The sequence below is a fragment of the Clytia hemisphaerica genome, unplaced genomic scaffold, assembly GCF_902728285.1.
Source record: "Clytia hemisphaerica strain Z4C2 unplaced genomic scaffold, Clytia hemisphaerica genome assembly, whole genome shotgun sequence".
In the NCBI taxonomy this organism is placed as follows: Eukaryota; Metazoa; Cnidaria; class Hydrozoa; order Leptothecata; family Clytiidae; genus Clytia; species Clytia hemisphaerica.
Window position 1 is genome coordinate 547,445 of NW_027103734.1, and position 12,091 is coordinate 559,535.

The 12,091-nt window shown below is 37.1% G+C and overlaps 1 protein-coding gene across 1 annotated transcript in view; it reads right to left on the minus strand.

Moving 5' to 3' along the window:
- LOC136805033 (collagen alpha-1(XV) chain-like) overlaps positions 1–9,271 on the minus strand; it is a 32,611-nt gene extending 23,340 nt beyond the window's left edge. Inside the window, exons 1-2 of the mRNA XM_067061567.1 lie at positions 8,809–9,271; positions 5,242–5,367 (exon numbers count right to left, since the gene is read on the minus strand). Of these exons, the coding sequence (XP_066917668.1) occupies positions 5,242–5,367; positions 8,809–8,896 (214 nt within the window). The 5' untranslated portion in view covers positions 8,897–9,271. The remainder of the gene's footprint in view (positions 1–5,241; positions 5,368–8,808) is intronic.
- Positions 9,272–12,091: the final 2,820 nt, after the last annotated feature.

Sequence of the window (12,091 nt, forward strand, 5' to 3'; positions counted from 1 at the left end):
GCCACGAAAAACAAGGGCACATTCATTGAAACCCCTTGTACCTTGATATGAAAATGTCTGTCAAAGTAGGTTTCAACAAAAAACATAGCCATTCAGTTCAAATTAGTTTGAAGACTTTTATCGAAATCAATCATCAGTAACTGGAATATTATTGCATCGAAAGTAAAAACTCCAAAAAAATCACACACAATAAGGTGCAGCAAATTGTGTTAACGAAATTATTTCTCAATCATTTGTCAACCTTTTTTTCTTACATTGATATCCAGCCATTAAACTTATTTTATCAACCCGACCAACATAAAAAAAAATTCTTGATATTTCTAACCACAATTTTGGCCAAAAGAACGAAAAAAGTCAATTTTGTGTCAAAATAGATACTGTTATATACAGACGTTATTTGATAGTTGCTTTAATTCTGAATATCACTAAAATCTCGTTTGAGAGCTCACGACGGTCAGCTTTAATCACTTAAAAGGTCATAGTAGACTGACAAGATCATTAGCTTTAATAGTTATTTATAATAGAAACTTGCAGAAAAAACCTTCTTAGGCCGATAGTTTGGTCTACTATTAGCGACACAAAAGTCATTCAAGTCGTTAAAAGGCATTTGAACGTCACACTCAAACGAGTTGGAATAAGAGTTTCAATGGAGGTCTTACATAGTCGGTTTTAGACCATGGGCTGCGTTTAGACCAACTGGCATTTGTAATTTGGCATTTGCTCATGTAGACCAGCGTCCGAGATTCAAAAAAGGCCTTAAAAATGGTTTTCGAAATCTCAAATGCTCCGTCATCGGAAAACGCCAAAAACGTCGATTTTTCGCCTTAAAAATGCCATTTCTCGGCACCAGGTGGTCGAAACTTAACAAATAACCCCATTTTCTTTATCTACTTTTCACGCTGAATCCGTTTGTAGTCTCAGATATTTGATTTTCAGACTTCAAAAAAACCGTTAGTAAAGGGACCCTTGATAAGTTCTATCGATTAACTAAAAATCGATTCACTCGAAAACTGCAGGAGATTCGAAGGGCAAATTTTTTTTGTCAATTCTACACCCTATTAGGAGCATAATATCAAAAATTTGCCCTGATCTAAGGGGTGCCCTACGAAGTGACACAATCCACTGCCTCGGCCGCTGGTCAAAGGTGATTCCCTCAAGTTCAACTTTGACAGATCAAACGATGAAAGCATGAATTTCTCAAAAACTGCAGTCATTAAGACGGAAACTCTTTGCCGTAGGGCTAGGCTATGGCAAATCTTGCAAACTTTACAATCTATAGAAAGAATTGAATAAAAAACGTGCAAATTCTTTAAAAAATCAAAAATGTCATTTTTTCTCTTTGTTTTGGTTCCTTTGTTTGATTTGAAATGCCAGAAAAGGGGATTCCTTTGCTCAAAATTATCAAGGTTATTCGTGAAGGTAAAGTTCCCGCTGAATGGAATGAATCTTTCATCATCAGTTTATACAAAGGCAAAGGTGACTCACTTGAGTGTGGCAACTATCGTGGTCTTAAGTTGCTTGAAGTCTTACTTAAAGTTCTTGAGCGTATTCTTGAAACTCTTATCAGAGAGCAAATCTCAATCGATGAGATGCAGTTTGGCTTCATGCCCGGTCGTGGTACGACTGATGCTATTTTTATTCTTCGCCAGCTACAAGAAAAATATCTAGGCAAAAGGAAAGATATTTTCTTCGCTTTTGTAGATCTGGAAAAGGCTTTTGATCGCATACCAAGGAAAATACTATGGTGGGCTATGCGTAGCCTTGGTGTCCCTGAATGGATTGTACAAACTGTCCAAGCGATGTATAATGGTCCAAGATCGTGTGTCCGGATCAATGGTCAGTTTAGTGAAGAATTCAACGTAAATGTTGGTGTCCATCAAGGCTCAGTCCTAGGTCCTCTGTTGTTCATAATTGTCATGGAGGCTCTGTCCCGAGAATTTCGAACTGGCTGTCCATGGGAATTACTGTACGCTGATGATCTTGTTATTATCGCAGAAACAAAGGATGAACTCTTGTCAAAGCTTGCTCATTGGAAGCAAGGAATTGAAGCTAAAGGTCTTCGTGTTAACACTCGTAAGACCAAGGTTATGCATTGTAAAAATGGCCAGAGTGAAAGACAAAAATTAAGTAAATGGCCTTGTGGTGTTTGTTATAAGGGTGTAGGAAGCAACTCTATTCTATGTAGCAGCTGTCAATGCTACATACACAAACGCTGCTCCGGGATAAAAGGTCGCCTGAAGGAAGACTTGAATTATGTTTGTCCAGCCTGTTTAAATCCTGTTGTTGTACCTCCACCTAGTATTTTTGCCATAGATGGTTCTAATCTTGAAGTTGTTCAGACTTTTTGTTATCTTGGTGATATGTTTGGTAACAATGGTGGCTGTTTTGATGCCATTACTTCGCGTATCAAATCAGCATGGAAGAAATTCAGGGAGTTGCTTCCCATTTTAACAAATAAAAGTATTCCCATCAAGTGTCGTGGTCGTGTATTCTCATCGGCTGTGAGAGGTGTCATGTTGCATGCGAGCTCAACTTGGGCTGTAACTGTGGATGATTGTAACAGACTTATTCGCAATGATAATGCTATGGTCAGGTGGATCTGTTCGATACGTTTGTCAGAAAGAATCTCTATGACTGCTCTTAGGGGTAGGCTTGGCGTTGATTCAATTGACATTTTGCTACGCCAAGGTAGGCTACGCTGGTTTGGCCATGTCCAACGTATGGATGAAGATTGTTGGCAAAAGAAAATCCTTTCCCATGTCGTGGAAGGTAAATATTTGGGCAGACCAAAAAAACGATGGATGGACAATATAAAAGACAACCTCAAATCTGCTAATGCAACTGTCGACATGACTAATGATCGTGCAGCCTGGCGTTCAATCATTAGAGGAAGGCGTCCAACCCCAGATGCTGGGAATCACGGACGTTAAATCGTGCAGTAAGTAAGTAGTAAAATGGCATTTCAAATGCCAACGAAATGCCAACACGCTGGCATCATTAGGCATTTGACAAACCGAACAATTGCGCGGAACAATAGAATTCAAAAGAATAATGCAAGCAATTACAAATGCCAGGCTGGTCTAAACGCAGCCCATGTCGAACTTATCAGAGGAAGAGATTTATAATTGTAATTTTACTGCCTTTTAACGAGCATTGCACTCCTTCGCATGTTTCCGACGTACTTGATCTATTGTCTTAAATCCGCCAGAGGGCTTTAAAGTTATAGCGTATCACCACACCTTTAATATGCTAAGCTTATGAAGCGACACCTGGGTTAGCACTGACACAATGCACCCCGTGTCAATACAAGCCCTTGAGATTTCGGCAAGAAGAACATTTCTTCAAACTTTATCTACTGTACGCTAGAAAACATTTAACGCTCAGTCTTTGAAATAAGAGCTTCAATATGACAATAAGGCAAAAGTATGGAGGGAGTTAAAGTAATAGTCTATAGCCGCGCCTTTAACATGCTAAGCTTGTAACAGGCCAAACAGGGTATAATTGTGTTAACTAATGCATTCTCTACGGAGGACAGAGCAGATAAACTCGATAACCCAAATTTATCTGATCCCCGGTCGTGGTCGCCATTTCTGGTCGATATTTGGAAACTCACATGTGCTGTATTTTTGAGCTTGTTAGTGTTCATTTTTTATCTAATCTCGTTACAGATCATCTTCTCGGGGGGGGGGTTCAGGGGTACCCGATTCCGCAATTCCACCAATTTTTTCTCCAATTTCCGTCAAACCGTCTAAAAATGAACCGAGATTCCGCCACCGAAAATTCCTTTGAAATTCAAGATTTTTGTCAAAAATTCCACGAGTTTTGAATATTTTTTGCCAATTCTGAAATTCCGCACTTTTTTTTGCTAAATTCCGTTTTTCCGCACCAAAATTGAGATTGGCTTTTGATTTTGTGCGATTTTTTGTTTTAGCCAATCACCGCGTTCAAAAACTCATTTAATATTCATCCCAAACTTGGATGAAAAAGATCAAAGCGGTGCCCTAACCTGGGCAGATTTTCTTTCGGAGCCATGACCTTTAGAGTGAAACGTGTCATGCGTGGAGTATCAGAATCTGCATGGAGATTAGTGTGCATCTAAGGTTCACTTTACATTTCAGGGTAATGTTTCTTTTTTACATTTCAGTATGGAAATAGAAAAAAACAGGGTTATTCTACATAACATATGATTTATAACAACAATAACTTATCCATACAAAAAAACACATTGAAAATGTGAGCGACGAACATAAATGGGACATACGGGTGAGTATGATATTTTCCACACAAAGAATTCAAACAGAGATATTCACTCTCCACCAGGTCCGTTTATTGTCGTAATGTTTCTTTTTGACCCAGAATTTATTGCATAGAATCCAAAATCATGGTTATGGAGAAACAAAGGACAACGCGATACATGAGCCGGTTTTTTCATTTTCCCGTGAGATAAAAATTTCAGTATAACCACAAACATCTATTAAAGTCAAATCGGGTCAAATCAATATGTTGAATTCTTTTAACAAAGATCTATAGGACAAAATCGTTAATATTGAATGTCTAATGAGGTCAAAGGATACGTCATTTTTAAGTTTGTGACTAAAATCTACCGGACATAATTATGCAATCATCCCCCCCCCTGCAATGTTAAAGACGTTAATACCAATCTGATCAAAATCCAAAAAGAAATTAATTTTGAGCTTTGAGTGATAATGAAATGGCCGGGAAAAGTCGTTAAAAAGACCGTTTCAAAGACCGGCTGCTTTTCTGTCCAAGTAAAGTTTGTTATATCTTTGGACATTTTTTAATTATTCGCTTGCAGAAATATTCCAAGGTACGCACTGCCTAATTTGGAAAAACGATTTGACAACTATCTTCGTAGAGGCAAAAATCTAATGGTTTTGAAGGAATTTAGTGATCCTTTGCTTTCCGCCGAAAAACTTCTGTGAATTAGCCAGAATATGCTTTAGAAAATGTTCCCTCCTCAAAATGAAACCCTGTGACTTTTCTAATACTGTATAAAAACCCTTGAAAGAATCTGAAAACTCGATGGGCACAGTGTAAATTAAGTTAAACGCTCAACCCATTTTTTTCGAATTGAACATAGCTTGATAAAGGTTCACTTTGGGTTCATGGTAGCATTCTTGACGTCACGTCGTTTCCACGACATTCTAAATCTAAGACCTCACAAGCGTTGCTCCCCCCACTGGACACACTATATTGGAAAAAAGAAAATGTGAAACTTACATAGCGAGCAATTGTAGACGATATCAGAGGGCGTCAACCACCATTTGATCTGTTTAATGGCGCAGTGTTTGTTCTTTTGTGCTATCTCGTCCAAAGGCTTCAAATCCGGCAGTTTACGGTTAGTTCCTGTAAAACAGAGGTAAATGTAATTAAAAAAAAAAATTAGATTTTAAAGTGACCGAAATGATAAAGGATAAAATAGAGGATAAATAAAAGATTGGGACTTTTGGTTCTAAGAATAATCACTGGCCCATGTCTCAATTCTTTAAGAATTCTTCAATGTTATCTTGAATATGGATATCATTATTTTTCAACTTAAGAATATTGAAACATTTCAAACAAGGATTGCAATGATATCGAAGGATGGGAGGAGTTTTTAAAATGCCAAAACTTAAGCCTATCATACAGAGGGGACAGTGCAACAGACAGTTTGCGAATTCTTTTATTGAAATTCACTAGATCAGACAAATAACAAAAAAAAAACACTCAAAATGAAAGATCAAAAGTCCAAGATAATAAAAACATTCGAGTTTTGCAAAAGCCTTGAAATAGCTTAGTCAAGTCAACCATAATTCAATTTGGAAAGATAACTTTTGCTTTGGCCGAAGTATCATATATCAATTAGTCTCGCAGAATACCACAAATGAAAAAGATAAGGCATTGATAGGCAAGCATTCTGCTGAGAAAAACGTGATCTTTACTACCACAGAGTAGAAAAAATTAACGTGACATTTTGGCTCAATTTACGGTAAAAATGCAATATAACTTACAGTAAGATGAAAAGCGGAAACTTTGCAATAGATTGCAGCTTTTCACCGTGGCACTATGGGCAATTTCACGGTGAAAAGCTGCAATCTATTGCAAAGTTTCCGCTTTTCATCTTACTGTAAGTTATATTGCATTTTTACCGTAAATTTTAATTTTTTAATACGCAACAATTTGGCTTAATTTTCATCCTTAACGTGAATTTGACTGTAATAAACCCGATAATCACGGAGATATAAAATGCGTTGCCGTATTCTGACATCTGGTTGCAAATGTCTATTTGCTTTTCACCAAAACAATTGACAAGTTTTTTAAAGCTCGTGGTTTAAGCTAGATTAGACTAGAGCTTTGTCCGAAGAGGTGTGTCAGGCCTTCCAGCAGTTTTAAGACCCTTCTATTTAACACCCAAGAACATTCATCTCGAGTTTCAAGCCAAAGGCTATAGAGCAATCTCTTGGATGTGAAATGAGGCCGCAGATTCCCCATCCGAAATCGAACGACCCATGTGATTTTCACACAAACGATGCATTGAACGTAAAATCTATCGCCTCATTTCGAAAAATGTATCGCACGGTAATAAAAAAACACGGCCATTGATTTTTTTTATTTTTATTTTTTCTTTTCGGTTTTTGAAATTGAAACTCAACGATACATCCCTACTTGAGGTTTTTTTCTAAGAATCAGCAGTTAGTGAGGCTTCTTTTGCTTCAGTGTATACAGGATGGGTCATTATTAACAGTAGATTAAAGGTTTTGTTTTTGAATAAAAGTGCTATTGTTTGCTTACTAATCAATTTTAATTTACAAGCTTTTTTATATTAAATTGACACGGATGTGGAGCAGGATTGGTCAGAGATAGAAAAAGAAAAACATTTTTTTGCTTATATCAGCACAATGAAACAATAGACCTGATATGAAACGGGAAAACTTATAAAAAAATAAAACCTTTAAGCAACACAACAGGCTACGGTTCACTCTGTACAAGAGTGTATCTCATGTATAACGTATAGCGCGGTGATGAATTTTGTAATTTCCGTAGATATTAGGTCTATTTACAGACAAGTTACGCTTATGTACAACCGACAAGTGTACCTTTTATCACACTTCACACTTTTCAAAAATCTCTCTTAGAGAGGGTTACAAAAAATTTGTTGAAAAATCCACGGGGGGGGCACTTATATGATCTGGCCTACGTCATGTGCTGCGCTTAAGGGTGGGATTTTTTCAGTATCCCAAAATGCACTGTAAGGGCGTGTTTCTGTGAGATTGCACTGCAAGGGTCGAATTTTAAAACAAATTCAAAATAATTGATAAAAAGAAAGGTTTTTACTTCTCGTCTGTTTTAAAAAGTTTCTTTTGTCTGATAATTACAGCTGACAAGAATATTTTTCCAGTTTTTCTTTAAAACAGAAAATTTCCCAAGCTTCTTTTTTCACACAGATTTATAGCTGAGAAATACAGTGCACTGTAAGGGTTGGGCAAATCAAGAGAAAGTGCACTGAAAGGGTACCTTTTCAGCCATATTGAACTGCATTGTAAGGGTACGATTTTGCGCGGCACATACCGTCGTTTCAAAATCGCGTGCCCCCCCCCCCCCCGGGAAAAATCTAATTCAAGTTTTGGAAAACTAAAAAGGAGACCTTTTGGGTCCATTCTCTCCCAGGTAAATAATTTCCTATCAAAAGTTTAACTATAACTTTAACCTTAACGATGACATTTAAAATCTACAGGGCGTTCGTGGCCAAAACCTTGAAATAGAGTAAACCGTGAATAGCATATTAGAAAGTGCTAAACCGCTCTGAAAAAAGTGGTTGGTTATATTTCAATCACGTATAGAAGAGAAGGCGTGGTTGAAGAAGGTTAATTTACTGTATGTCAACACTTCTTTCCAAGTATAGGAAGGGGTATACTATGAGAATACGGCCGTAGCATGAAGGTAGAGCATCCAGCAACGGTGCGAAAGGTTGTGGATTCGAGCCCCAGCCGGGTCATACCAAAGATTTTCAAAATAGTATTTGAGACGGATCAAGGGTAAGTGGAGAAATTCAGGGAAAAAGGAGTGGCGGCCTCCACTAGACAGCTGGAGAAAAGGGAGCCTTTGGGTCGCTCTCGACTGCAATCGTAAATTTAGCACGAAGAGTCTTGTTCAAGTTATGTAAAATGAGTTTTATAGATTTCTTTACAAGGGTTTTTCACCTGAAGGGAGCATTGTTCTGTTCGAGTTAAGGAGATATAAAAGGTCCTTTGTATGACCTTGTTGGGATTGAACTAACAACCTTGCGCAAAGTAGCCGAATGCTCTACCTCTGCACTACGCGATCAATTCTATATTGTAATTTTCAACAGCGGAGACGGTTATTTTTTGATATGTCTAGATGCTGGCTCACTGAGGACGGCGATGATCGGCATTTTTCACCGTCACTCATCCGTCCTTAAAAGGGTAGGCGTACAAGCGCTCTGTTAGACCTTAAAGGGGCATAAAAGTACTAATGGAATTTGTAAACAAACCGTATGCAGCGGGATACAAAATCAAAACAAATGTCACATGTCAAAATAAAAAATCAAAACAAATATGGCTGATTTTGATTGTTTCAATTGTTTCATAAGTTTGTTTTGGGCACGTAATTTTAATTGTTCTTATTAATGAAACGTGGCTCGCGCAATGTTTACATTTTACTACTTATATGTCCCTTTAAGGCGTCACCTCAACCTATTTTAGCCGGTGCGCTGCTTTTGACATATCTTTCTTTAAAACATTTAAAACGTCCGCAGGGGAAAAGAATACTAAAATAATTGCGCCTTACCTGGAAAACTTTGGGCTCCACAAAGGCACAGAAAGCTGACCAAAATGTACGCCGAGATCCAAACCAATCGCCAATCCATACTTTTCATAGTAAATTGAATACAACCAAAACACTCCAAAAAAATCAAAACATTCGAAAATAAACGTTTGAATTTATCCAAATTGCATAAAATGTGATGAAGTGCGAAACGTTAGGTTGTTTAAAAATCTTTCCAATAGCGTTCTTCGTTAATAAAGTCTTGTGAAACTGCTTTATGTAATAAACTTTGCTGAGAGTGGCGGGTTTTTTATCGACAAATATATCGGTAACTTTGTTTCTCAGTTAAAAGAGTATATAACACTTAAGATGCACTTCAGATATTTTTTTCTCTCTGCACCCCTCACAATCTTGATAAGTGATTGGATATCGAATTGAAAAATCTGCGGCTTTTTTACTTCTTTTGAGTTCTCCCTCTCCATAAACTAAAATAGAAACAGATAGGTGTATAGATACTTTAACCATACGTTTGTATTCCCACAAAAGTTTTTCTAATATAATAAAATTCTCCGAATGTTTTCCAGTCTGTGATTGAGAGTCCTTGAGAAATAAAGTTTGTCACGTTTTGACCCAGTCTGAAGGCTGTCTGTGAAGAAACCCGGTAACGATAATGTCAAAATTCATTACCATACTACGTCAAGTTTAGCGAGCACCTCACCAAAAACCGCGATTTTTCACCCGTTTCTTAGTGAGTTCCACTTTGAAGCCTTTCAAGTACTTTGACGCAAATTCGATATTTTCGCTACTGCAGGAGTTCGAAAGTTTAAAGTGAGTCCAAAAATTTGATGTTCGGAGCCCAAAAACCTAGTCGTGACGTCTAGTATAAGCTACGTCAAGTTACGCTACGCGGGTACTACGTTACGATAAACGTTAGACGCACTTTGTACCACAGTAAAGGGGGAGCAGTTATAGCAAAATGCTAAAAGTAAGCGAGTAACAAGTAATTTTCTCTTGCTTGCAACACCATTATATTCGATTGTAAATACAGTTGACGCTCTCTAATTCTACTTTCTACTATTTGATACGCTCGATTATTCGACAATATTGAAAGTTACCGTCAACAAGAAACTCATAAACAACGCTCTACTATTCGATACGCTCCCTTATTCGATAAAAAGCCAATTTCCCTTGAAATCGAACTACAGAGTATGCTACCTACATGGCGCAATCAAGTCCATCGTAACATACTAACAACCAATTTCAAGTTAACCCCCTCCCTAATATTACTCAGATCATGCAAGAAGCACTAAACAACAAAAAATCTCAAACGTCAAGAACTTCCTTCCGCTTACTGGCAGGCTTCAGATAGCTAGAGAACATTGAACAATATACAAACTATTACAAAATATATTTTTCATTCAATCTTTTGCACGGAGGCAAAATATTAGATATATACTCTTAGGTTCCAAATAAACGCCCCGCCCCGCCCCGCCCCCCCCCACATGTTAATGTTTCGAAAATTTTCCAACCCCCCCCCCGGACTTATTAGGACCCTCCCCCTGTTTATTTATTTTTAAAAATATTTTCAGCTGTCAAAAAGAAGGCCCCTTATTTTCCTCTAAATAGCCTGATTTTAGCCTGTATTTACATTATTTTTGGGATAAAATTTTCCAACCCCCCCTTCCCAACCCCCGTTTATTCGAACATCCGTCCTCCGTTTTGTTTGGAACATAAGAGTAACATTTAAAAGATTTTAAGTTATAGAGGAGCACAAAAATTCAGAATCCCTGGAACTATTTTGGGAGCGAAAAAGATAGAGAAAATATTTAGATTCTTAACTGTGGTACCCTTCAGGTACAATTTTTAAGGAACAATGTTGAGCCTGCACATTTAGGATCAAAGAGATAAAAAAGATTAGAAAGCCTAACGTGCTTCTGATTATCCTGAAAATAAGAACTGAATGAGAACAATTTTAAGCTAAAAGTGTTGAAAAAAAATAAGAGAAACAAATATTCATTGGTTCTTGGAAAAAAGAATTGTACAGTAATTAAACACGACACCTCAACGAAGAAATTTGACCATACCATACCTTAACTCAATTCAACAACTTTGCGTCCACCAGTTTATAACAGAAAAATACTGAAACTGTATGCGTGAAAAAATACCCGTCTACTTGATATAGCGTGTTTTAAAGTTTCAAAAGGGATCATCTTAAAAAAGTATTTAAGAAATAAAACTACCTAACTATTGATTTACGATAAATTTAAAAACTTAAAATCTTACCCAAAGAATAGGAATAGAGTGTGAACGTCAAAGGTTGTCACTTTTGATTTATCACTGACCGGCCAGTTCTCATAAAAATGCTATAGTAGTAAAGCCTTGTCAGCTTGTCGAATACAGCAACCAGTTAGATCACACCCACAAGATTAAAAACATTCAAATGTTTAAAGTCAGATGTGTATTCTAGATTGAGCTTATAGCCAAAGTAAAAGTAGGGAATAATCAAGAAATCCCGTAGAAAGAATTTTAATCTGAGGGAGGGTACGAAAGAAATGAAATGGTATATACGGCATAAAAGAAAATGTCTTTTAAGTATTTTACGCCACTTAAACCTTCTAAATCTCGAAAGCTCTCTCTCACAATAAAGTCTTCATAACTCGAACCTCTATAACTAGAATGTTTTTCCTTAAGTCGATATTCTGGTGCCTTCAGTTAACAATGCCTTATAAACCTTACTCCATAACTCGAAATTTCACTAGCTCAAAATAATTTGTGTCCCCCGTGCGTGTTCGAGTTAAGGAGACTCCAGTGTACAACTTTCATAACGTGAAGCTTCTGCATCCATCTTTTCCTAATCAAAAACCCAACCATCGTCTAGATAAGACATCCTACTACCAAAAGATGCACAAATCTACATCAACCATTTTAATCATACCTATTAGATAAAATCAAGGAATAATAAGCCTGTAGGAGCAAACATTTCACGTCATAAAATTGGCGGATTATAGATTTAAAGACAGCCGACAAAAATTAGAAACTTATCAAATCAAGCACCCAGAAAGGATTGTAATCCCGTCTAATGGGGTTGTTTCATTTTATCAGTAAATCAAAAGCCTTGATAGTGTCCCGGTTTCAGATTCTTATCGATATTTTGTGACTAGTTATCATTCGATGATTGTTTGTCCTTAATACACTCTACAGAATCTTGCCAACCGAAACTGATTTGAAATTCCTTGCTGATTACAGTGGACTTCTGCTAGTTTGAAGTCGAACAGGGGAATCTTATTTGCTCGAATTATAGAGAGAT